Here is a 27,286-nt window from a genome sequence, read left to right on the forward strand (position 1 = left end):
GAATCTTCGCATTTCTACCTGCTGCCAACCACTATTTCTCTGCAGCCAAATCAAGATGCTATATGTACCCAACCAAACTTGTAACTCAGTGCTCTGGGAAGCAGAGGCAGGAGGATCATAAATTCGCACAACCCAGGCAATTTTAGTAACTTGTAAAGACCTTCACTCAAAACAACAAAAAAGGTGGAATGTAGCTTATTTTGAAGGCCCTAGATATAATTCCCAATAGGAAAAAGAAAAAGACTATATGTACAAGAATATATTTTTGTGTTTCTTGTTTTGAGATGGGTTTTCACTATACACTTAAGATTGGCCTTGAACTCACTGTGTACCCGAGGCTGGCCTCAAACTTTTGATGCTTCTGATTCAGCCTCCCACAGTGCTGGAATTACAAGTGTGTGCTACCATGCCCAGATCTGTAGAGCAGCTTTCACAGGGCAAGGCATTCATGCATGTCGTTGGCTCACTATACCTATCTTTCCCAGACATTGTTTGAGGTGCTAGGGATAAGCTAGTGAACAAGGTGCCAATCTGATCAGCTTTTCTATTTGGATGAGAGCAGCAGCAAATAAGTCAAGTGGTAAATTGCAGATTTGGCAGAGTTTTGATAGAAATAGTGTTCTGATCAGCCAGTTGGGAGATGGCTTCTTTGATAGTGATGTTCACAGGATGGACATCCAAATAGTCTTGAACGACCAGCTAACTCCATAAAGAAGCAGGGAAAGAAGATGGAGGGAAAAACACTTAGGGAAGCCTCATGGTTGTATATTATACTCATTAACCCCTCTGTCTCCATGTGAAACTGGAAAGGAGGATGAAGCAAGAGTCTAGGGGCATGAAATGATCAAAGTCTGTTACACAGATGTGCAGATCTGCCACGAAGAAGCCCATTAATCTATGTAACAAAGCAAAACAAAACAAAAAAGAAGCTGCAGCACCTTGAGGTGGGAAGAGCTGAAGTTTGAGAACCAGGGAAGGAGCCTTTGTTGGACTAAGGAGGAACTGTCTGTCCCAAGGTGTGGGGAGCCATGGTAGATACATCACATGGCACTTGAGGATAGATAGGACATATGGTGCAACAAGGGATCTGCTTTGTATTTTTTAAAGTGTTTTCCGATGTGTCAAGAGTATATTGGAAGAAAGCGGGAATGAAAGGAATTGTGTTAAGGACTTTTTTTTTTCTGTTCAGGTAAAAGAGGATTGTAGTCTGAATGAAAGTGGTAGTTGAGAGGAGAAAACAGAAAAGGTCTTTTTGTCAGACCCACCTGTATGTGAGCGCTTACAGGATTGACTGACAGTGGGGCAACAGGACCAGGCAAGGAGAGGCTGAGATTGGTCCAGAAACCACACATACTCAGTGAGGTGAAAGAAATGGAGCTTGGGCCGGACGGAACTGGGAGAGTTAGCCAGGAGTCCTGTCTGTAAACGATGAGTTTGAGTACCTATGCAGGACACATGGAATGGCACAGGGTATGTTGAACTGGAGCCAAGATAATAGATTCTTGGAATGGAAAGACTGTCCCCTGGTGGATTTTGGTATGTTTCTGTAGTTACTTCTTGTGGTGCTGGGGATCAAACTCAGGATTTCACACACGCTGGACTAAGTGCTCTACCAGAGGGCTACATCCTCAGCTCTCACTCTGGGTTGGTTTGTTTGTTTGGTACTGGAGAGTGAACCCATGACCTCACGCTTGTCAGGAAGGCGCTTATACCACTGAGCCAAATCCCTGACCCCTACTCTGGTTATTTTTAGAGTTTATTTAAGTTTCATCTCCGCATACAGATTATAATTCTTAAACTCTTCTACACTTAAGCTTTTCTCAGTATTGATGCTTGGTAAACTGATTCTGATGTTTTGGAATTTTGGTTTGTAAATTAAAAAATGAATCCCAGGATAGAGTTACAAATGTATTTACACTGCTGTAAAAGCATGCTTTTTAAATAAAATACTTAAAAATATTTTATTATTCCCATTTGATTTGATGCCTGTCTTAGCAGTTGTAAGCCAACATTTACTACCTTTGCTTTTTTATCTCTTTTCCTTCTTAAAAAGAATAACTATAACAAAGGAGAAAAGAATGTAAAACTCTTTGTTACCAGCTTGTTCCATATTTGTCTTACTTATGTCTTTGTTTCCTCTTGCTAGGCTGTAGCAAATGAGTCTGGACTAAATTTTATATCTGTCAAAGGCCCTGAATTACTAAATATGGTAAGTTGTTGTGACATTAGCCATTATTTTAGTTTGGAAAGTAATTGTTTTTCAAATTACAGGATAATACATTCTCAGATCTTGGGACAATTGTGTTATTTTGATAGTCTCACTGATTCAGTTGAGAAGGTTGAGCTTTGCTTTGCTCTACTACTTAAGGTATGTTTCTCTACCTGCAAAGTGGAAATAATTTATTACCGGTTTTGCTAACACTTTAGTGTGCGGCATACATTATTGTTTAGTACTAGCCCTGTAAGGTATGAGCTGTTCTCTCTTCTAGAAACCCTTGATGTGGCGAGGATAAATAACGTGCAGAATTTGGCAATTGAGAAGTACTGTGGTGAAACTGAGGCTTGAATCTGCATTCTCTGGCTCCTGCCCTTCTCACCTTTTCCTATTGCTGTATAGCTTAGATGTGTTAAATATTAATAAAAACACTTTAGGGGGGAAAGTTATTATTGCTTATATTTTCCCTATATATTTAAACAGTTTATATTTCAAATTAAATGTCTGCAATCCCAGCACTCTGGGAGGCTGAGGCAAGAGGATTCCAAGTTCAAGGCCAGCCTGGGCAGCTTAGCTGACTTAACAACAACCTGTCTCAAAGTTTAGGGGTGGGAGGGCTAAGAATGTATTTTTTCTATTTTTACTGTGTACATAATTACCCCTATACAGTATGTGTTGTTCTAAAAGTATGAAACTTAAAAGACAGTTGGACGTATGAGTACTTACTGAATATTTAACATTTATATTTATGTATGTGTATGTGCATACTTCTTTTTCTCTTTGGTGGTGGTGCTGAGAATAAAACACAAGGGCCTTGTACATATTGAATATACATTCTACCACCAAGCAACATGCCTGGCCCCACATAAATAATTTTTTTTTAAGTATGATGATGCAGTTATATTGCCGTAACTTTTTCAGAGATACTGAATAATATTTACAAATCAAATATAGTGTCTTAAGATTTACTTCCAAAAAAGGAAACTCAGAACGGGATATAAATAACTCAGGGTTAGTTGATTGAATTGGTGATTACTGAAACTCAGTAGTAGACACTTTCAGGCCTCATGCACTACTGTGTTTACACAGTAGTGGTTGCACTATAATAAAATAGTTTACTGGAATAACTTGTACTCTGTTGGATATTTATACTTTGTTGCTATATTTACTTCTGATTTACTAATTCTGTTTGACGTTTCATTGAATATAACCATAATTTTTAAAATGAGGTCTTTTTCTTCATATTCGTTTCCTGTATCTCTTGAGGTTCAATATTCATATAGCCTTGATACTTACAGGATTTTTACCTGTAAAGTATATAAAATACCTTTAAGTTGAATAATTGTAACTTAGACTATATACACTTTTTAAAAATTAGGTATTGCAAATTTTTTTCATGAAATACTTGTGTAAAGTTTTTTTTCACATTCTTACTAGCCCTGCTAGTGTCAGATTACTGTTTCTTGGGGGTTGTTTTGTTTTGTTTTGTTTTGTTTTGTCAGTGTGATGAGTTTGCAGTTTTATCTCCCCATTGGATTCTGATTTGCCTTTTTGGGATGGTAGAGGATGTCCGTGGAAGAGTGTAGAGTGACTCTGAGATACTGATTAGATGATCTTATCAGGGTTAGACTTAGACATCTTGGGGTTAGATAATGAATGTATTCTAGGACATTTTAAAGAGCCACTTGGGAAGTAGTAGGGAATCAGTCTGGAGCTCTGAAGAGAGTTGGGCTCAGCTAAGTAGTACCTAAAATGCTGGGAATGGGCAAATAAGTTCTGCTAGAACTTGGGGGGGGGGGCACTGGCAACCCTGAGGATGTCGATGATTCAGAAAAAACAAATAGGAATGGGAAAAGAAACCAAAAGTGGTCTCGAGACCATCTCAGCCCCAAAACCAAAACTGTCAAACTGACCAGAGGATATGAAAGAAACTGAGAGTAGAGCGCTACATTTGCTGAGTGTAAGAGAATACTCTCAATAATGGGCCTTGTCAAAACTGGATCATAATAGTCAAAAATGGAATGGCTAATAAAGAATTAAGGATGGTAACAATAGTCTCTTTACTTGAAATGTTTCTTCTAAAAGACCAAGATGAGATATTCTTTTAAGTACTGTTACCTTGAGATTAAATTGCTTTTATTCTGTCCTTTTGAGACTTTGTTTACCTTGCCCTTAATTAAATTTTCTGTCACTTGATGATTTGTGTACTATATCCAGTGTCTTTCCAGGTGTATTTATTGCTCTCCCATCCCTGCCTGAAACTTTTATCAACTCACTGTTACTGGATTTTCCTGTAAAATACATACTAGCTAGGCATGCTGGCACTCCAGAAGCAAGTTGAGGATCACTGTGAGTTTGAGACCAGCCTGAACTACAGAGAGACTGTGATCCAATAAACAAACAAATCAATTAGTCACCTAAATCCTATATATTGTTTCACCGTTTGAAATAGTTTTTGCTAGGCTAGATTTTTAAGGAAAATCAATGTTATCATTGTGCAAAATGTTAAGAGAGAAGCATTTGAAAAAGATATGACTTCTGCTCCCCAAGGACTATACTGTAATGAAAGTAGAAGAACTTGAATGTTGTAATAATATGAACTGTTTTAAGAGCAAAGTACATATTCATAGGAAGAATAATTGATGGGGCTCTTTTAGAATGCAAGAAGAAATGTTTGGAGGCAAATTAGAAGTTATTCCAGCCAGGCATGGTGATACATACCTGTTTTCTGAGCAGTTGGGAGCCTGAAGCAGGAGGATCACCTCAAGATTGTGGCCAGTCTGGGCTACACAGTGAGTCCAAGGTGTTTACTGTTAATATGATGTGAGACAGAATCTTGCTATGTAGTACCGCTGCCCTTGAAGTCCTGAGTAGCCCAGGCAGGCCTTGAGCTTGTGGTAAACCTCTTGCCCATATTTCCCCAGTACTGGGATTATAGGCGTGCACTGCTATGCATGATTATTGTAGTCATATAGTCATTAAATAATTACATAGTAGTTTAGAATAGTTGCTATTGTAAAAATCATTTTTGGATACTGCCATAGCAGTTTTATTAAAAAATAACTGCTTTTTCTTAATCAAATAGTTTGAAATTTTATAAGAATAATTTCTCATGCCCAGCTAAAAACTGGAACCATGTTGTTACATATAATTTGTCATAGTACTTAGTACTGATACTACTACTGATTTTAGTGTTTTACATTTTAATTTAGATTTTGGCATATGCAGTAAGCCATTATAAAACCCATAACAGGCCAGGTTCACTTTGAATCCTCTATTCCTATATGACAGATACTAAAAATAACACTGAGATGGTAATTTGTTTTGTATACATTTAAAATACTGTTGAATTAGTGAAAAATCACTATTTTATATGTGTAAGGCCTAAGAGATCAGTGCTGAGACACAGTAGAACGTTAGGAGTTTTTGAGTAGAGAAGAGCATATTTCTTGGTCTTAATTTTATGATGAGGAAATTTGTAATAAACTTACATAATAGCTGATTTTATTCAGTTGAACCATACACAGCTACTTTTATGTCAATGATGGTTTAACGTCAGTACATGTGTATGATATAATTTAATGTATTTTGGACTCTTGACATCCAAATGTGATTAGAAACTAGCTTTACTGCCTTTTGGCTCCAATCTCAAGGTCAGGTTTGCATTTTATTGCTTCTTTGTTTAGTATGTTGGTGAGAGTGAACGAGCTGTGCGACAGGTTTTTCAGCGAGCCAAGAACTCGGCACCCTGTGTGATATTCTTTGATGAAATGGATGCGTTATGTCCTCGAAGATCAGACAAAGAGGTAAACATCATAGATTGGTAGTTTTACTTATTTATCTGTTTGTTTGCAGTACTGGGGATGACTGTACCCAGGGCCTTCACATTGACCACCCCCACCCCGTCTTCTAATTTTTATGCAGGTTTTACCAGATCACATAGGCTAGACTCAAACGTGTCATTCTCCTGCATCAGCCTCCCAGAGTGCTGGGAATAGAGGCATGTATAATCACACTAGCTTGTTTATAGATGTTTTTACATGCCATAAACCTTTTGTAGTTTCCTAGTCAGGTGCTAATTAGACAGTCGTTCCTTGGGAACATGATTCTTCTAATGAAGAGACCTAGTAATCTGAAATCAGAGATAAGTTTTCTAATTTGCCCAAATCATGTATTTTTTTGGTTGCTCAATATTTTTGTGATCTTAACTCACATAAATGAGTAATTGGGAATGGAAGTGATAGGTCTGAATATTTGGTTTTGTGATCTTGAAGTTTTATGATACCTTTCAGTTGAAGTTCTTGAGACAGGCAAAACATAATTTAAGATATTGAGCGTTCAAATTAGGGGTAGGATGTTAACTTTAAAACCTAATATTGCTGTCTGGGGAAGATACTGATCTGGATTGCATAGCACTTGCACCAATGCTACTGATGCACACTTTTTAGACACTTCGATATAAGGGTGGCAGAAATAGTTGTTATCAGAAATACTGTTATTTAGAGATGTGAAGCGCATAACATGAAGAATTTAATAGCCTTCAGGGAATAGATGATAATGATTAATAAGTACCTCAGAAACTTTGTGATTTAATTACAAATGTTGAGGGGGCTCTTCAATTATAAAACATTTGTTATTTACCTAATTTCCCTTAAAAAACGTTCAAAAGTTGCAATGACAAAATTAACTGATACAAGTGGGTCTCAGACAATGGCAGTTTTGTCTACCCACCCTTTAGACCACAGCATCACCGTCTTCTGTTGTACGTTTCTTCTCTGATAGTGATGTCCGTGGCAAGGCAGAGATTCTTCCACGGTTCCCTGTACTGTTCCAGAGTCTCCTGTGAAGTCCAGAGCAGAGCGCTGCACTTTGCTGTGTTCAGCTGATTGGGCATGGTGATCTGGGTTTTACTCCTTGCTCCCATCTTTTGCTGTCGATAAGCCCTTCCCTTGTCCAGCCTCTCTCAGTCTTAGTTTGCTTGTCCAGGCTGTGAATAACCACAGGATTAAAGGACATCTGGTGATGGCAGCAGTACCTGTGTGTGGAGTGACCTCATAAAATGATCATAGTTAATCTTTGTTTCTAAAAGGGAGTGTTGGGGGCTTCAGGCCCACACCACTATGCCTTAGCCGTTGTTAGTTACTTCTTGACAAAAACCTTTGATCAAGTTAGCAAATACATTATTTTGTACAGAAAAAAATGGATTTTTTCTCCTTTTGTATTGAAGGCTGATGGAAGTAGATTTGTTTTTATTTCAGACTGGCGCAAGTGTTCGGGTGGTGAATCAGCTACTTACAGAGATGGATGGTCTGGAAGCACGTCAGCAGGTTTTCATCATGGCAGCCACTAACAGGCCAGGTAAGAAAGAAGACCGTCTCACAGACAAATCTAAGACTTTTAGCTTCATAGCAGTGTGATTGACATACATTCTAAGGAGTAAAAAATGAGCTTAAATAAAGCATTTTAAAGTTTTGTGTAAGCTGTAGTAAAAAAGCATACTATTTTTTTGTGTCAGTGCTCAGAAAGTTTTTTTGTTGGCAGAGAATACTAGTAACACATTCCTGATCCTAAAAGTATATTTGTTTTGTGGTTTCTCTCAGGCTTGTAATGATGCTTCACTGTATTTTCGAGTTGAAATTAGATTTTTTAAATTTTGTAGTGGAGCCATGCCCTTATACTTGTCTTTAATTATGATTTAAAATTGTTTTCAAATTCATGCATTCTATGTGGGACATAGGAAAAAGCTCAAGAATTCAAAAGTAGCTGATATTAGACATACACCTCTAATCCAAGTACTTGGGAAGCTGAGGCAGGAAAATCACCATAAGCTTGAGGCCAACCTGGGCTACATTGTGAGTTCAGGGTCGATCTAAATCTCACAGTGAGACCTTGTTTCAAAAAAACAGGAGAGTAGGGGTGAGTACAAAAAAAAGGAATCCAAACGTGCTCAATGTTGCTTTTCTTTTCAGTACTAAATTGTCATCTTTGTGCTTGATACTTTGCCCTCAGCATGCCCCACTGTTTCATGCCTGTACCTATTGTGATTTTGGGGTTAACTCACCTAGTAATGATGTGATTGCTTAAAGAGATTTGCTAGTTTTCAAGCTGGTGTAATTTTTCATTCCATGTAAGTTACTTTGATGAATTGCTTGCATTCTGTTTTATAATGAAAAAAACAGAGTTGGTGGCAGTGGTGGTGAACCTATGGCATGCAGTGTCGTGCCACAGTGGATACACAGAGCCCTCTCTGTTGGCACGTGAGCTAAGTTGCCCCACGTTGGCCCAGCAGTCACGTACTCAGGTTTAAGTGCAATGTTGGTATTATGTGCTAAGTGGGTTTTGGGCTGCAGTTTGGGGACGCAGTCTCAGAAGAGTTCACCATCCCTGTTAGGGTCTGTAGTTTGCCTCTGGTAATAACAAATGTCCCTGGAATCTGTCAAATGGTTTTGAGCTTTAGCTATAGCATTTATGTCTTAGTAGCTGATTTATTACTTCACACTGACATTGTAGAGTCATGAGTCAGTCATCAGAGCTATACAAGTCCTGACAGACCAGCACAAGTGGAGTTCTCGGGGCACAACTCACAAACCTCAGGTCAGTGCTCTTCTTCGGGTTAGTTTTATGACATAGGACACATGTAAGAAGCAGGGGTCTGATGCCCTTTCCTGTTGAGCCAGTGTCACCCTCTCAGCACATCCATGCATTCACCAGTGGGGAAGTTGGTCAGGCTTTTGGAATCTAGAGTTTCTGTTGAGGTTTTACCAGGGAGACGTTTGGTTAGCTCATTGGCCACATGATTAAACGCAGTCTCTTCAGAGACACCCCAAAGTTCCAACTGTCTAATCACATTTGGTCTTTTGTTATAACCAGTCATCATTCTGAGGCTACCTAAGGTGCCATGCTGAATTACCTTATTAGCACAACAAAGTCATCCTTGCCGCTCAGAAGATTCCAATGTTTTGAAGTTCTTTGTCAGGAACTATTGACAAAAGCCATGACAGTAACCCTGTACATATATTAGTTGCTCTTATTGACTATGTAAGAAGAGTACCTCATTGTAAGATTGTCACAAAGGTTAAGTGATGATGGTAATACATCTGCCACACTGATGATAAACTGCAGACAGCTTCAGTAATTACCATGGGCATGAGCACTTACAGTATTTGTAGTGAGAGTAGTCGTTAGATCCTGACGCTATAGAGCTATCCTGGAAGAAATCATGAAAGTCCCTCAAATTTAGACAGAAATACATCCTACCTTTTCTTAGCAGACAGATTTTTTTCCTATCAAATTGTGAAAAAAGGGAACTCTTTTGTCCCAGAGACAAAAATGATGCTTACTACTTTTTAATGCTTGTTTATTGTCGACTTTGTCTTTTGGTTTAATCTCAGTAGATTAGAGATTAATAGGTCCTTCATATCACTAGATTTTCTTTAATTTCCTTCGAAACACCCACATACGTCACCTTTCCTGACAGTTTCTTCCTCTGGTCACCTCACTCATCTTGGAATTTTTAGTCTCTGGATTCTTGTTGTGAAGCTTTCATGAATACAGCAATCAGCGTTCAGTTTGACGTGTGTTAAAAGTAGCTGATGAGTCATATGCTGTCTGTGTTTTGGACTTTCCTGTGCATGAGTGTATTGTCTTCCCTTTGCTGTACCTCACTCATTGCTTTTGAGCCCCATCATGCTGATGGCTATGTGTGGGGACACACACACACACACAAAGAAGGTCTAGATCTGTTTTATTTATGTTCATGCTCACTTGACGGTTCACTTGCAATTATAGCATTGTTTCAATTTTGTGTGTTTTTGTTTTTTGCTGAAAAGTTGAACCCAGAGCCTCAGGCATGCTGGGCAGATACTCTACCACTGAGCTATGTCTCCAGCTTTTTGAAGTTTAATTTAGATACAAGGTCTTGCTGTTGCCCAGGCTGGCCTCAAACTTGTGTTTCTTCTGCTTCAGCCTTCTGGGTAGCTGGGATTACGGAATGTGCCATCATGCCCAGCATTACACTGTTTTTGATTGCCTGTAACTTATTTTATACCTAGTGTTTTACATTTTTTGTTTTCTGTGATGCTGGGAATTGAACCCAGGGTCTTGTTCATGTTAGGCATGTGTTTTAGCACTATACCACATCCCAGGCCTATGCTCAGCCTTAAGAAAAGCTTTCTTGTTAACGTTCTGGTTGGCTGCTGCTGTGTAACAGTTTTTGCGTTGTTTGCAGTTTTGTAAGTCAGGAATCTAGGAAGGACTCTTCTAGGTGGTTCACTGTTGATCCCCATACTGGTAACTGCATTTGCTATACCTCAGGATCTGCTTCCACTTTGGCTTCATTACTGACATGTCTGGTGAATTGTGGTCCTTTATATCTCTCCCCTTCTGTGTCTAATAATCATTTTCCAAGGCTAAGACAAAAGTGGAAAAAGTTTCCATTCCTCTTAAAGGCCCTGCAGAAGAGGTAAATGGTTGGCTAGGGCAGTGACAAAAAGACCCAGATTCCATAGGAGAGGAAAAGGGAGTTTGAAACTTGAGTGAGGATGCAGAGAAACTGGAGTTCTTATATCATTTAATGATGGGCATGTAAAACGGCACATTATTAACGTTTTTAAGTGGTCATTTTTTATCTTTCTTTTTTTTTTTTTTATTTTATTTAAGGAGAAAAGAAAAAAAAAGCAAAGAAAGGGTACAAGTTATACAGATTTGCAGAAAAAAAATGAACAGTAGGAAATCACTAGTTAATGGATTATATACTGTCATCTTAGAAATAATTGTTCAAGTCACAAAATTAAAGCTTGTAAAGTGGACATTCCATCAATGATACTGCAAACAGTTCTGTTCAATGATCCAATAAATCTCTGTGATATCATATTCTATCTTATACACTTAAATATACATGCAGTTATATAGTTTAGAGCACTTTCTTTTCCTCTCTTTTGTACAATGACTATTACACATTTTGGGTTTCATTGCTCTCACGGTTCTTTTTTTGGAAGAGAGTAAAACCAAATGTGACATAACAGAACAGAATCGGTCAAGTCAAAAGGGTGGACATAATAGATAATGTGAAAACATAATACAAGGTGATCAACAATGGTTACCATAATGCCTCCCGCTATCTCTAATAGAATTGCCTATACCATTAGTTATAATACAATTGAACAAAACAGTAAAGAACAAAACCGACAAAGCCAAACCATTGGAGACATTGTAGGTCTTCAAAAGTAGATAAAAGTCAACGAGAATGGGCGTTATAATGAATCTCATTATCTTCACAGCTGATGCCTAAATTTTCGAACCTGATACTATCCAGCAAAACAGAATAGGGGAACATCAGTTAAAAACCAGATGGTGGGCTTCCGGGAGAACATGGCGGACAGATAACAGCAACTACCGGCGGCTCTCTGAAAGACTCGGCTCAGAAGCCAGGAATGGTGCGGACTAAGGAGACATAAGCAGGTGGAGATATGCTCTGCTGACTCAGGAACGAACTGGGCTGAGAGAAGCCAACTTGGAATGCAGTCCTGGTGCTAAAACAGGAACAGAAAAGACTCGGTGTGGAGGCTGGAACCGCGCCATTGTAAGCCGCGATTTGGGTTTCCCGCCGCGCAGCGGCTGGCTGCCTCTACGGCGGCTCGGCAAGGAGAGAGACGCGCAGAAGCTCTGAGAACGGCAATCTGCGAACGGCAGGGAGGCGTGCACTGACTTATGGTGAGGTGAGTGAGAGAAACTGACACTCTACCACAGTTTGACTCCAGCAGAGGACTTTCTGGGCCCGAGCAGTCCTGCGGGAGCAGGGCGCGGTGGCAACTCCAGCCACACATCCCCCTCTTGGGCGGGATTGGTGAAAAGTGCCTGGCCTGCGTGACGCTGCCGGCGGACCTGGTAGACTGTCCCAACCCAGATCCCAGAGCCTGACGGTGGCCGGGAGGGGAGACGCTTAGGCTGCCTGGTCCGTAACTCCCTGGTGCGCAGCGGTGAGCGGGAACACCTAACTGGCGCAATTCGATCAGGCTGTGGCTGACTGGGAGAGAAGCTGGGCCTCTTATATAAGCTTGCATATATAAGGAACAGAGAAGAAGAGGCAGCATGGGAAGAGGCAGCAACAAGAAAGGCTCCTCGGCCCCCAATTCTGAGAAACAGACAATAGCAGACACCACACCAATACACATAAGGCACCATATAGAGAGCCTCATAGACCAATTCAGGAATGAAGTTATCAACGACCTGAAGCTAGAAGTATGCAGAATAGTTAGAGAAATGCTAAGCACCACCCAAGAAAAAACAGGTGGTGGAATGGAAGAACAGAAAAAAAGGGGAGAATTGTTTGATGGAGAAAACAGAGAAAGCATAGAATACGTGAAGCAGGTTCAAAGGGACTACCAAGATACTAAGAAGTCTATCGAAGACTGGCATAACAGCTTGAAAGAAACTAAGGACAGACTATCTGAACTGGAGGGCAGACTTGTAATATGGGAGAATGAAATGAAAAACTTCTTAAAAATAACAAAGAAACAAACAGCAATAATACAAAGACAAGAAGATGATAAGAGGATCCATAACTTAAGGATTAAGAACATAAAAGAAGAAGTAGGGACACAAACAAGTGAACTACAAAAGCTACTCACAGAAATAATCCAGGAGAATTTTCCTAATTTAGCAAAAGGTAAAGATACTCAGATGTATGAGGCATACAGGACCCCAGCTACCTACAACCCAAACAGAGCAACACCCAGGCATATAATAATAAAAATTCCAGAAATTCAATACAAGAACAGAATATTAAAAGCTGTAAGAGACAAGAAACAGACCACTTACAAGGGAACACCCATCAGAATTACAGCAGATTTCTCTGCACAAACCATCAAATCACGAAGAGCGTGGGGGGAAATAATTCAAGCATTGAAAGATAATAATCTCCAGCCAAGATTGAGATATCCTGCACAACTGTCCCTGGAAATTGATGGAAAAACAAGGTGCTTCCAGGATAAAGAGGAACTGGGGGAATTTGCAACCACCAATTCAACTCTACAGAAAGTATTGCAGGATATTCTAAAAAAAGAAAAATACAAAGAACCCAGAAATAGTGGCGGGGAGGCCACAACAAATGGAGCAGAGAACAAAATGAAGAAGACAAACTGACAGCTACTGACAGAAAAAGAGCTTAACAGAAATGAGGCAGAGAAGATTGGATGATAGGAACAGCTATTTTGGAGAAAATGACATCTTAATAGGTAATACTGATTTAGTATCATCTTGTTTTGAAGTCTCATCTAGCTTTTGTCCTTCTGTCTCCAATGGTCTAAATAGGCTGTATCTTATTGGATTTTATTATGTACGATAGTATAAGCAAAAACCTTTTAAAGACAAGGAGATTATACAGAAACCATTGTTCATTTTCTGTTAGTCGATTCTAAATACTCTGTAATGCTGTCATTCTCTTGAATGGTTTTACATTGTTTTGATATACTTAATGCTACAGTATACGAAGTTGTACTCAAGGATTTCAAAGAAAGAAACAATATGGTAACTACTTTTAGGTTAGGATTATCTGGTGGTGAAACACTATTCTGCTTAAATGGTTATGTTTTGATCTGCGCTGTTTCGTTGTTATGCCCTCTTTTATCTCAATCTCCACTCCATTATTTACTTTTTTATCTTTATCCTTTTAATTAAAGGAAAAAAATAGCAGGATATATTATAGTAACCCATTTTGACTTTTCATTACCTTGATTTAAAGCCCTGTATTACTCTCACCATCTGGTTTTTAACTGATGTTCCCCTATTCTGTTTTGCTGGATAGTATCAGGTTCAAAAGTTTAGGCATCAGCTGTGAAGATAATGAGATTCATTATGATGCCCATTCTTGTTGACTTTTAGCTACTTTTGAAGACCTACAATGTCTCCAATGTTTTGGTTTTGTCGGTTTTATTCTTTACTGTTTTGTTCAATTGTATTATAACTAATGATATAGGCAATTCTATTAGAGATAGCGGGAGACATTATGGTAACCATTGTTGATCACCTGTATTATGTTTTTACATTATCTATTATGTCCACCCTTTTGACTTGACCGATTCTGTTCTGTTATGTCACATTTGGTTTTACTCTCTTCCAAAAAAGTAATAAGAACCGTGGGAGCAATGAAACCCAAAATGTGTAATAGTCATGGTACAAAAGAGAGGAAAAGAAAGTGCTCTAAACTATATAACTGCATGTATATTTAAGTGTATAAGATAGAAAATGATATCACAGAGTTTTATTGGATCAATGAACAGAACTGTTTGCAGTATCATTGATGGAATGTCCACTTTACAAGCTTTAATTTTGTGACTTGAACAATTATTTCTAAGATGACAATATGTAATCCATTAACTAGTGATTTCCTACTGTTCATTTTTTTTTCTGTAAATCTGTATAACTTGTACCCTTTCCCTGCTTTTTTTTTCTTTTCTCCTTAAATAAAATTAAAAAAAAAAGTCAACCTCAAAAAAAAAAAAAAAAAACCAGATGGTGAGAGTAATACAGGGCTTTAAATCAAGGTAATGGAAAGTCAAAGTGGATTACTATAATATATCCTGCTATTTTTTTCCTTTAATTAAAAGGATAAAAATTTTTTAAAAAGTATTTAAAAAGTAAATAATGGAGTGGAGATTGAGATAAAAGAGGGCATAACAACTAAACAGCACAGATCAAAACATAACCATTTAAGCAGAATAGTGTTTCACCACCAGATAATCCTGACCTAAAAGTAGTTACCATATTGTCTCTTTCCTTGAAATCCTTGAGTACAACTTCGTATACTGTAGCATTAAGTATATCAAAACAATGTAAAACCACTTAAGAGAATGACAGCATTACAGAGTATTTAGAATCGACTAACAGAAAATGAATAATGGTTTCTGTATAATCTCCTTGTCTTTAAAAGGTTTTTGCTTATACTATCGTACATAATAAAATCCAGTAAGATACAACCTATTTAGACCATTGGAGACAGAAGGACAAAAGCTAGATGAGACTTCAAAACAAGATGATACTAAATCAGTATTACCTATTAAGATGTCATTTTCTCCAAAATAGCTGTTCCTATCATCCAATCTTCTCTGCCTCATTTCTGTTGAGCTCTTATTCTATCAGTAGCTGTCAGTTTGTCTTCTTCACTTTGTTCTCTGCTCCATTCGTTGTGGCCTCCACTATTTCTGGATTCTTTGTATTTTTCTTTTTTTTAGAATATCCTGCAATACTCTCTGTAGAGTTGAATTGGTGGTTGCAAATTCCCCCAGTTCCTCTTTATCCTGGAAGCACCTTGTTTTCCCATCAATTTCCAGGGACAGTTGTGCAGGATATCTCAATCTTGGCTGGAGATTATTATCTTTCAAAGCTTGAATTATTTCCCCCCACGCTCTTCGTGATTTGATGGTTTGTGCAGAGAAATCTGCTGTAATTCTGATGGGTGCTCCCTTGTAAGTGGTCTGTTTCTTGTCTCTGACAGCTTTTAATATTCTGTTCTTGTATTGAATTTCTGGAATTTTTATTATTATATGCCTGGGTGTTGCTCTGTTTGGGTTGTAGGTAGCTGGGGTCCTGTATGCCTCATACATCTGAGTATCTTTACCTTTTGCTAAATTAGGAAAATTCTCCTGGATTATTTCTGTGAGTAGCTTTTGTAGTTCATTTGTTTGTGTCCCTACTTCTTCTTTTATGTTCTTAATCCTTAAGTTATGGATCCTCTTATCATCTTCTTGTCTTTGTATTATTGCTGTTTGTTTCTTTGCTATTTTTAAGAAGTTTTTCATTTCATTCTCCCATATTACAATTCTGCCCTCCAGTTCAGATAGTCTGTCCTTAGTTTCTTTCAAGCTGTTATGCCAGTCTTCGATAGACTTCTTAGTTTCTTGGTAGTCCCTTTGAACCTGCTTCACGTATTCTATGCTTTCCCTGTTTTCTCCATCAAACAATTCTCCCCTCTTTTTCTGTTCTTCCATTCCACCATCTGTTTTTTCTTGGGTGGGGCTTAGCATTTCTCTAACTATTTTGCATACTTCTAGCTTCAGGTCGTTGATAACTTCATTCCTGAGTTGGTCTATGAGGCTCTCTATATGGTGCTTTATGTGTATTGGTGTGGTGTCCGCTATTGCCTGTTTCTCAGAATTGGGGGCCGAGGAGCCTTTCTTGTTGCTGCCTCTTCCCATATTCTCTGTTCCTTATATATGCAAGCTTATATGAGAGGCCCAGCTTCTCTCCCTGTCAGCCACAGCCTGATCGAATTGCGCCGGTTAGGTGTTCCCACTCACCGCTGCGCACCAGGCAGCCTACGCGGGGGCCCGCCCCTCCCGGCCTCCGTCAGGCTCTGCGATCTGGGTTGGGCCAGCCTACGGGGTCCGCCGGCAGCGTCACGCAGGCCAGGCACTTTTCACCAATCCCGCCCGAGAGGGGAATGTGTGGCTGGAGTCCCCACCGCGCCCTGCTCCCGCAGGACTGCTCGGGCCCAGAAAGTCCGCTGGAGTCAAACTGTGGTGGAGTGTCAGTTTCTCTCACTCACCTCGCCACAAGTCAGAACATGCCTCCCTGCCCGTCCTGTTTTCGACTCTGTTCACAGACTCCCGTTCTCAGAGCTTCCGCGCGTCTCTCTCCTTGCCTAGCCGATATAGAGGCAGCCAGCCACCGTGCGGCGGGAAACCCAAATCGCGGCTTCCAATGGCGCAGGGTCCAGCCTCAGCAGCCAGACTTTTCTGTTCCTGTTTTAGCACCAGGACTGCATTCCAAGTTGGTTTCTCTCAGCCGAGTTCGTTCCTGAGTCAGCAGAGCATAACTCCACCTGCTTATGTCTCTTTAGTCCGCACCATACCTGGCTTCTGAGCCTAGTTTTTCAGAGAGCCTCCGGTAGTTGCTGTTATCTGTCCGACATGTTCTCCCGGAAGTCTCCATTTTTTATCTTTGTACCTGTATTTTTCTTTTTTTTTTTTTTTTTTTTTAATTTTATTTAAGGAGAAAAAAAAAGCAGAGAAAGGGTACAAGTTGTACAGATTTACAGAAAAAAATAAACAGTAGGAAATCACTAGTTAATGGATTACATATTGTCATCTTAGAAATAATTGTTCAAGTCACAAAATTAAAGCTTGTAAAGTGGACATTCCAACAGTGAGACTGCAAACAGTTCTGTTCAATGATCCAACAAAACTCAGTGATATCATTATCTGTCTTATACACTTAAATATACATGCAGTCGTATCGTTTAGAGCACTTCCTTTTCCTCTCTTTTGTACAATAACAATTACACATTTTGGGTTTTGTTGCTCCCACAGCTCTTACTACTTTTTTGGAAGGGAGTAGAACCAAATGTGACCTAACAGAAGAGAGTCAGTCAAATCAAAAGGGTGGACATAATAGATAATGTAAAAGCATAATACAAGGTGATCATCAATGGTTACCATAATGCCTCCCGCTATCTCTAATAGAATTGCCTATATCATCAGTTATAATAAAATTGAACAAAACAGTAAAGAACAAAACTGACAAAACCAAAACATTGGAGACATTATAGGTCTTCAAAAGTAGATAATAGTCAACGAGAATGGGCGTTATAATGAATCTTACCATCTTCACAGCTGTTGCCTAAACTTTCAAACCTGGTACTATCAAGCAAAACAGAATAGGGGGACATCAGTCAAAAACAAGATGGGGAGAGTAATACAGGGCTTTAAAAATCAAGATAATGGAAAGTCAAAGTGGGTTACTATAATACATCCTGCTATTTTTTATTTATTTCCCCCTTAATTAAAAAGATAAAAATAAAAAAGTAAATAATGAAGTGGAGATTGAGATAAAAGAGGGCATAACAGCAAAACAACACAGATCAAAACATAACCATTTAAGCAGAATAGTGTTTCACAAGATAATCCTGACATAAAAGTAGTTACCATATTATCTCTTTCCTTGAAATCTTTGAGTATAACTTCGTATACTGTAGCATCAAGTATATCAAAACAATGTAAAACCATTTAAGAGAATGACAGCATTCCAGGGTATTTAGAATCAACTAACAGAAAATGAACAATGGTTTCTGTATAATCTCCTTGTCTTTAAAAGTTTTTGCTTATACTATCATACATAACAAAATCCAATAAGATACAACCTGTTTAGACCATTGGAGACAGAAGAACAAAAGCTTGATGAGACTTCAAAACAAGATGATACTAAATCAGTATTACCTATTAAGATGTCATTTTCTCCAAAATAGCTGTTCCTATCATCCAGTCTTCTCTGCCTCATTTTTGTTGAGCTGTTTTTCTGTCATTAGTTGTCAGTTTGTCTTCTTCATTTTGTTTTCTGCTCCATTCATTGTGGCCTCTCTGCCACTATTTCTGGATTCTTTGTATTTTTCTTTTTTAGAATATCCTGCAGTATTCTCTGTAGAGTTGAATTGGTGGTTGCAAATTCCCCTAGTTCCTCTTTATACTGGAAGCACCTTGTTTTTCCATCAATTTCCAGGAATAGTTGTGCAGGATATATCAATCTTGGCTGGAGATTATTATCTTTCAAAGCTTGAATTATTTCCCCCCACGTTCTTTGTGATTTGATGGTTTGTGCAGAGAAATCTGCTGTAATTCTGATGGGTGTTCCCTTGTAAGTGGTCTGTTTCTTGTCTCTGACAGCTTTTAATATTCTGTTCTTGTATTGAATTTCTGGAATTTTTATTATTATATGCCTGGGTGTTGCTCTGTTTGGGTTGTAGGTGGCTGGGGTCCTGTATGCTTCATACAACTGAGTATCTTTACCTTTTGCTAAATTAGGAAAATTCTCCTGGATTATTTCTGTGAGTAGCTTTTGAAGTTCATCTGTTTGTGTCCCTACTTCTTTTATGTTCTTAATTCTTAAGTTATGGATCCTCTTATCATCTTCTAGTCTTTGTATTATTGCTGTTTGTTTCTTTGTTACTTTTAAGAAGTTTTTCATTTCATTCTCCCATATTACAAATCTGCCCTCCAGTTCAGATAGTCTGTCCTTAGTTTCTTTCAAGCTGTTATGCCAGTTTTCGATAGAGTTTTTAGTTTCCTGGTACTCTCTTTGAACCTGCTTCACGTATTCTATGCTTTCTCTATTTTCTCCATCAAACAATTCTCCCCTCTTTTTCTGTTCTTCCATTCCACCATCTGTTTTTTCCTGGGTGGTGCTTAGCATTTCTCTAACTATTCTGCTTATTTCTAGCTTCAGGTCATTAATAACTTCATTCCTGAACTGATCTATGAGGCTCTCTAGATGGCGCTTTATGTCTATTGGTGCGGTGACTGCTATTGCCTGTTTCTCAGGATTAGGGGCCGAAGGGCCTTTCTTGTTGCTCCCTCTTCCCATATTCTTTGTTCCTTATATATGCAAGCGTATATAGGAGGCCCAGCTTCCCTCCCTGTCAGCCACAGCCTGATCGAATTGCGCCGCTAGGTGTTCCCGCCCACCACAGCACACCAGGAAGTTGCAGACCAGGCAGCCTACGCGGGGTCCTGCCCCTCCAGACCACCCTCAGGCTCTGGGATCTGGGTTATGCTAGCCTACTGGGTCTCAGCCAGCAGCGTCATGTAGGCTAGGCACTTCTCACCAGTCCCTCTTGAGAGGGGGATACGTGGCTGAAGTCACTGCAGCGCCCCGCTCCCGCAAGTCTGCCCAGTCCCAGAATGTCCTCTGTTGGAGTCTCCTAAACTGCAGAAGAGTGTCAGTTTCTCTCACTCACCTCACTGCAAGTCAATGCACAGCTCCCCGCCCGTCCTGTTTTCAACTCTGTTCGCCGATTCCCGTTCTCAGAGCTTCCGCGTGTCTCTCTCCCTGCCGAGCCGATATAGATGCAGCCGCCGCGCAGTGGGAAACCCAAATTGTGGCTTCCAATGCCGCGGGCTCCAGCTTCCACACGGAGGCTTTTCTGTTCCTATTATAGCACCAGGATTGCACTCCAAGTTGGTTTCTCTCAGCCCAGTTCGTTCTTGGGTCACCGGGGCATATCTCCTGCTTATGATTCCTTACTCAGCACCATTCCTGAATTCTAAGCTGAGTCTTTCAGAGAGCCTCTGTAGCTGCTGCTATCTGTCCGCCATGTTCTCTAGGAAGTCTGTACCTGTATTTTTCTCTCAACATGTTCTTTTGTTGTGCAAGTTGTATACTTAACATGCAATTTGTGATATGGATCAGTTTTACAGTATTCTCTGTTAAAAGCTTTCCTTTTCCTTTCATCAAATACTTACTGAGTTTTAAATGTATGCCTGGTACTGTTGCTCTTTGGAAATTCAGAGCTTCATTCAGAAAATTCTTTTCCTGCATATAATCTGATTCAGTATTTAGAGCAAGTGGTAATAGACAAGCAAGTACCTTAAAATAAAATAGAACGTGGCAAGAAAACAATGACTGCTGCAGAGCAAAGGGATGCTGTTTTAGAAACTGTGTTTCTGGAAGCCTTAAGACAAAAACGATGTGTAACCATGAAGCCAGGTGATCTAAAAGGCTGAGAAAAGATCATTCCAGGTAGGGAGCAGAGGGGAAGAAAGGGTAAAGACAAATTGGGGCAGGTTGGCCCGTTGGAGAGAAGGCAAAGGCCAGTGCTTATAAAGTATAACATATTGGGGCAGTGGTGGGGAGTGAGGGCTCCTTTATTCTGACCCAAGGGAGCCATCTGTGGTTTTGAGCTGTGGTGTGATAGGTCTGGTTTTCTGTGTTCTTTTCTTTTATAATCTGTAACTTCTTGGTTTTTAACTTTGTATTTTGAGACAATAATAAATTCATAGGAAATTACAAAAGTGGGGCTTGGAAGTTTCACCTGCCAACTTGCATCTACTGTTACATTTTACACAACCGGTATAATACCAACACTAGGAAGTAGACCTTTGCATAATGTGCGTGTGTATTTTTGTGCGTTTTACCACATGCGTAGATTTGTGTCATCACCCATGTAATCAAGATACAGAGTTATCTTATCAAAGATGTGTGTTCCTGCTTTCCAGTAATGTCTGCCTCTCTTCCTTCTGCCATCCTTATCTCAGGCCAGCCACTCATTTCTTCATCTCTGTAGTTGTATCAAAATTTTTATATAAAGGATCATAAAAATGTGACCTTTTAAATTCATGTATTTATTGCTCCTTCCAGGTTTTTTTGCTATTGCAAATAAAGCTATGAGCGTCTGTGTATAGATTTCTGAGAGGGATTCATTTCTTGGGACAGATGCACTATTACTTGAGCAGCATTATTAGGTTGTGTGGTAATTGTTTAGTTCTTTATCAAGATTGTCAGACTCAGAGTATACCATTTACAGTCCCAACAGTTGTGTATGAGGCCTTTTATTTATTTGAATCCTCACAGTGTTTTGGGTTTGTTTGGGTTTTTTGTTTTGTTTTGTTTTGTTTTTTTAGCTATTACAAGAGATTGTGTAGTGATATCTCATTGTGGTTTTAATTTTTCTGTAGTAGTCAATGAGATTTAACTGCTTTTTGTGTGTTTGCCACCCTTGAGCTTCTTTAGTGAAATGTTTCTCCAAGTACTCCATTTTCTAAAAGTGGCTGCATATTCCTTTTACTGTTGAGTTTTGAGAGTTCTCTATTTATTAGAAATGTAGTCCTCCGCCATTTGCAATAGTTTGTCTCTCCTCACCGTTTTAAGAGATCCAGTTTGTGCTGCTAGAGTCATGTCTAGGAACTGTTTGCTAAGCCTTAACAAAATATGTATCATTTATGGAGGGAAACTGAAACCAATGAAAGAAATGAAGTTCTATATTAATAATGATATTACATAGGTAAATAAATCTGTAGAGCACATTGGAAGCCAGAGGTAACCTGACAAACACAGGGGTCCACTAGTCTTTGCTGAAGGAACAAAGGCAGTTCAGTGGAGAAGCAGGATTGTTTCACTGAGCAGTGCTAGAACACCATTGATGAGCAGAAGTTTTGAATTTTAATAATATTCAATTATAAATGTTTTATAAAAAGTTTTTTGTTTGTTTTGATACTGAGTCTTACTATGTAGCTCAGGTCTGAAACTTGCAGCAATCCTCCTGCCTCTGCCTCTCAAGTGCTGGGATTGCAGAGGTGCACCACCATGCCAGTTCTCCAGTTTCACTTATTTAATACTGTTTTTCTTTTCTTTTTTTTAATTTTTATTTAAGGAGAAAAGAAAAGAAAGAAAAAAAAAACAGTGAAGGGATACAAGTTATACAGATTTACAGAAGAAAAAAATGCGCAGTAGGAAATCACTAGTTAATGGATTACATATTGCCATCTTAGAAATAATTGTTCAAGTCACAAAATTAAAGCTTGTAGAGTGGACATTCTAACAATGATACTGCAAACAGTTCTGTTCAATGATCCAATAAAACTCTGTGATATCATTTTCTATCTTATACATTTAAATATACATGCAGTTATATAGTTTAGAGCACTTTCTTTTCCTCTCTTTTGTACAGTGACTATTACACATTTTGGGTTTCATTGCTCCCACGGTTCTTATTGCTTTTTTGGAAGAGAGTAAAACCAAATGTGACATAACAGAACAGAATCGGTCAAGTCAAAAGGGTGGATATAATAGATAATATAAAAACATAATACAAGGTGATCAACAATGGTTACCATAATGCCTCCCACTATTTCTAATAGAATTGCCTATATCATTAGTTGTAATACAATTGAACAAAGCCGTAAAGAATATAACTGACAAAACCAAAACATTGGAGATATTGTAGGTCTTCAAAAGTAGATAAAAGTCAACGAGAATGGGCGTTATAATGAATCTCATTATCTTCTCAGCTGATGCCTAAACTTTCGAACCTGATACTATCCAGCAAAACAGAATAGAGTAACCTCAGTCAAAAACAAGATGGTGAGAGTAATACAGGGCTTCAAATTGAGATAATAGAAAGTCAAAGTGGGTTACTATATTATATCCTGCTATATTTTTCCCTTTAATTAAATGGATAAAAATAAAAAAGTAAATAATGGAGTGGAGATTGAGAAAAAAGAGGGCATAACAGCGAAACAGGGCAGATCAAAACATAACCATTTAAGCAGAATAGTGTTTCACCACCAGATATTTCCGACCCAAAAGTAGTTACCATATTGACTCCCTCCCTGAAGTCCTTGAGTACAACTTCATATACTGTAGCATTAAGTATATCAAAACAATGTAAAACCATTTAAGAGAATGACAGCATTACAGGGTATTTAGAATCGACTAATAGAAAATGAACAATGGTCTCTGTATAATCTCCTTGTCTTTAAAAGGTTTTTGCTTATACTATCGTACATAACAAAATCCAATAAAATACAACCTGTTTAGACCATTGGAGACAGAAGAACAAAAGCTAGATGAGACTTCAAAACAAGATGGTACTAAATCAGCATTACCTATTAAGATGTCATTTTCTCCAAAATAGCTGTTCCTATCATCTAATCTTCTCTGTCTCATTTCTGTTGAGCTCTTTTTCTGTCAGTAGCTGTCAGTTTGTCTTCTTCATTTTGTTCTCTGCTCCATTCGTTGTGGCCTCCCCGCCACTATTTCTGGGTTCTTTGTATTTTTCTTTTTTTAGAATATCCTGCAATACTTTCTGTAGGGTTGAGTTGGTGGTTGCAAATTCCCCCAGTTCCTCTTTATCCTGGAAGCACCTCGTTTTTCCATCAATTTCCAGGGACAGTTGTGCAGGATATCTCAATCTTGGCTGGAGATTATTATCTTTCAAAGCTTGAATTATTTCCCCCCATGCTCTTCGTGATTTGATGGTTTGTGAAGAGAAATCTGCTGTAATTCTGATGGGTGTTCCCTTGTAAGTGGTCTGTTTCTTGTCTCTGACAGCTTTTAATATTCTGTTCTTGTATTGAATTTGTGGAATTTTTATTATTATATGCCTGGATGTTTCTCTGTTAGGGTTGTAGGTAGCTGGGGTCCTGTATGCCTCATACATCTGAGTATCTTTACCTTTTGCTAAATTAGGAAAATTCTCCTGGATTATTTCTGTGAGTAGCTTTTGTAGTTCACTTGTTTGTGTCCCTACTTCTTCTTTTATGTTCTTAATCCTTAAGTTATGGCTCCTCTTATCATCTTCTTGTCTTTGTATTATTGCTGTTTGTTTCTTTGTTATTTTTAAGAAGTTTTTCATTTCATTCTCCCATATTTCAAGTCTGCCCTCCAGTTCAGATAGTCTGTCCTTAGTTTCTTTCAAGCTGTTATGCCAGTCTTGGATAGACTTCTTAATTTCTTGATAGTCCCTTTGAACCTGCTTCACATACTCAATGCTTTCTCTGTTTTCTCCATCAAGCAATTCTCCCCTCTTTTTCTGTTCTTCCATTCCACCATCTGTTTTTTCCTGGGTGGTGCTTAGCATTTCTCTAACTATTCTGCATACTTCTAGCTTCAGGTCGTTGATAACTTCATTCCTGAATTGGTCTATGAGGCTCTCTATATGGCGCTTAATGTATATTGGTGCGATGTCCACTACTGCCTGTTTCTCAGGAATGGGGGCCGAGGAGCCTTTTTTGTTGCTTCCTTTCCCCATATTTTCTGTTCCTTATAAAATGCAAGCTTACATAGGAGGCCCGGCTTCCCTGCCTGTCAGCCACAGCCTGATCAAATTGCGCTGGCTAGTTGTTCCCGCCCACCGCTGCGTACCAGGGAGTTGCGGAGGAGGCAGCCTACGCGGGAGTCACCCCTCCGGGCCACCGTCAGGCTCTGGGATCCGGGTTAGGCCAGCCTAGGGAGTCCGCCCGCAGCGTCACTCAGGCCAGGCTCTTTTCACCAATCCCGTCCGAGAGGGGAATGTGTGGCTGGAGTCGCCACCGCGCCCTGCTCCTGCAGGACTGCCTGAGCCCAGAAAGTCCTCCGCTGGAGTCAAACTGTGGTAGGGGGTCAGTTTCTCTCACTCACCTCGCCACCAGTCAGTTTTCGTGTACGCCTCCTTGTCCGTCCTGTTTTCGACTCCGTTCGCAGACTCCCGTTCCCAGAGCTTCTGTGCATCTCTCCTTGCCAAGCCACTGTGGAGGCAGCCAGCCGCCGGGCGGCGAGAAACCCAAATCGCGGTTTCCAATGGCGCCGGGTCGAGCCTCCACACCAAGTCTTTTCTGTTCCCATTTTAGCGCCAGGACTGTATTCTAAGTTGGTTTCTCTCAGCCCAGTTCGTTCCTGAGTCAGCAGAGCATATCTCTACCGGTTCGTGTCTCCTTAGTCCGCATCATTCCTGGCCTCTGAGCCAAGCCTTTCAGAGAGCCTCCGGTAGTTGCTGTTGTCTGTCCGCCATGTTCTCAATCCACTCTTAATACTGTTTTTCTCCCTTCTGTAGATATTATTGACCCTGCAATTCTACGCCCAGGCCGGCTGGACAAAACACTGTTCGTGGGTTTGCCACCCCCAGCGGATCGTCTTGCCATCTTAAAAACTATCACAAAAGTAAGTAAAGGGGCACACTTTGTCGATGTTTCTGTCATTAACTGCGGTTAAGATGGACAGGAATTCAGAATGGCTGATTGCTTTCTTTTCTGTAACTATGTGTATGTGCCAGATTTCTGTCTTAGAGAGGAAAGGGAACTGCTGTGATCTTTGAAGACATTGCCCCTTCTCATTTTTACTTGCTTACAATATCAGTAAACTAAGAGAAGGGTGTTTAAATACTGAGCTACTGCACTTGAGTTAATCCTTGTGGTGGCATTTTCTACTCCTTGAGATTTCCGATGAATTAATATCAGCGCATGCAAAATAGAAAGAAGGAAGCACGTCACCCTAGCCTGCGCTACTGCAAAACCTTGTGCACTGGTCTTTAAAACAGATTTACTTGTGAGGTGCCCTGTGCAGCAGGGTGGTGAGTGCAGAATACTAAATGAATGCTTCCAGTATAGAACATTAACTTTATTTAAAACTTAAGGGCTGGGCGTGGTGTTGCATGGTATAATCTGAGCACTCTGGAGGTTGAGGTAAGAGAATTGCCTTAAGTTCCGGGCTAGCCTAGGACTACATAGTGAGTTCAAGGCCAGCCTGAACCATATATATAATGATACCTTGTCTTTAAAAAATAAAATAAAAAAGGAAAAGACATGTAAAAGAACAGAATAGAGGGAATTGTTAAACTTCTGGTGAATGTTTCTTATTAAATGTTTACTTTCATAAAAGAAAACCTTAAGAGCTCTTTAAAGAGAAAACAAACAAAAAAAAGTAGGAAAGCCAGCTGGGTGTAGTGGCACACACTTGCACACACTTGTAATCCCAGGACTCGAGAAGCTAAGGCAGGAGGATTGTTACAAGTTTGAGACTAGCCTGAGCTACAAAGTAAGCTCAAGGCCAGCCTTGGACTATAGAGTTGAGACCCTGTTTCACAAAGATGGAAAAAAAAAAAAAGGAAAGCAAAGCCAATGATTAGGTGAGCAGATGAAGTTATAAAGTTTCTTTGATACCTTTTTCATTTGTTTTGTTTTGTTTTGTTTTGAGACAGGGTTTGGCTATGTGGTTCAGGCTGGCTTGGATTCACTGTGTAGCCTGTGCTGGCCTCAAGCTTGCAACAGTCCTCCTGCCTCCAGGCTCCTGAGTGCAGGAATTATTAGGTGTGCACCACCATGCCCAGCCAACAAATTTTTTAAAAATTACTTTTTATTGATACATATTAGTAATACAGAGTGAGATTTATGCTAGTATATTGGTACATACACATATTTCATTTTCATCCCTATTACTCCTCTTGTAACCTTTCCTATACCTTATCTCTTCTAGTTCCCTGTCATCTTCCTTTTTTAACCCTTAAATGCCTAGCGAGCCATTTTTAGAATATCCATCACAGTGGAATACAGCAAATGTTTTCTCTTCAGATTCTTATTCCTTGTAGGCATGAGGTCATGAGTACCAAAAAAAAAAAAAAAAAAAATTCTTACTCCTTGAATTTTTCTAAGTAACATATGTGAGTTTCATGCAAAAAATTTCAATGTTTAGCATAAATGGGTTAAAAAAATACATATGTATTTAGCTTGTTCATAAAAGAGCACCTGATAGGGGCTGGGGATTTAGCTCAGCGGCATAAGCTCCTGCCTTGCAAGCAGGCAGTCATGAGTTCGATCCCTGGTACCACTAAGA

The 27,286-nt window shown here is 39.4% G+C and overlaps 1 protein-coding gene across 8 annotated transcripts in view; it reads left to right on the forward strand.

The window, feature by feature from the left end:
- Positions 1-27,286, forward strand: part of Nvl (nuclear VCP like) — an 86,026-nt gene that overhangs the window by 32,209 nt on the left and 26,531 nt on the right. For 7 of the 8 annotated variants that reach the window (XR_010043603.1, XR_010043602.1, XR_010043604.1 and 4 more), the window contains 4 exons: positions 2,147-2,209; positions 5,902-6,021; positions 7,474-7,573; positions 25,512-25,618. Coding sequence is in view for 4 of the 8 variants with exons in the window: in XM_013157525.3 (XP_013012979.2) it covers positions 2,147-2,209; positions 5,902-6,021; positions 7,474-7,573; positions 25,512-25,618 (390 nt within the window). In the remaining 4 variants the exon portion in view is untranslated. Of the gene's footprint in view, positions 1-2,146; positions 2,210-5,901; positions 6,022-7,456; positions 7,574-25,511; positions 25,619-27,286 lie in introns of those variants that run through there. The other variant, XR_010043605.1, reaches the window with a different exon arrangement.

The sequence above is a fragment of the Cavia porcellus genome, unplaced genomic scaffold (genome assembly GCF_034190915.1).
Source record: "Cavia porcellus strain 051 isolate PalLab524CR breed Dunkin Hartley unplaced genomic scaffold, mCavPor4.1 scaffold_26, whole genome shotgun sequence".
In the NCBI taxonomy this organism is placed as follows: domain Eukaryota; kingdom Metazoa; phylum Chordata; class Mammalia; order Rodentia; family Caviidae; genus Cavia; species Cavia porcellus.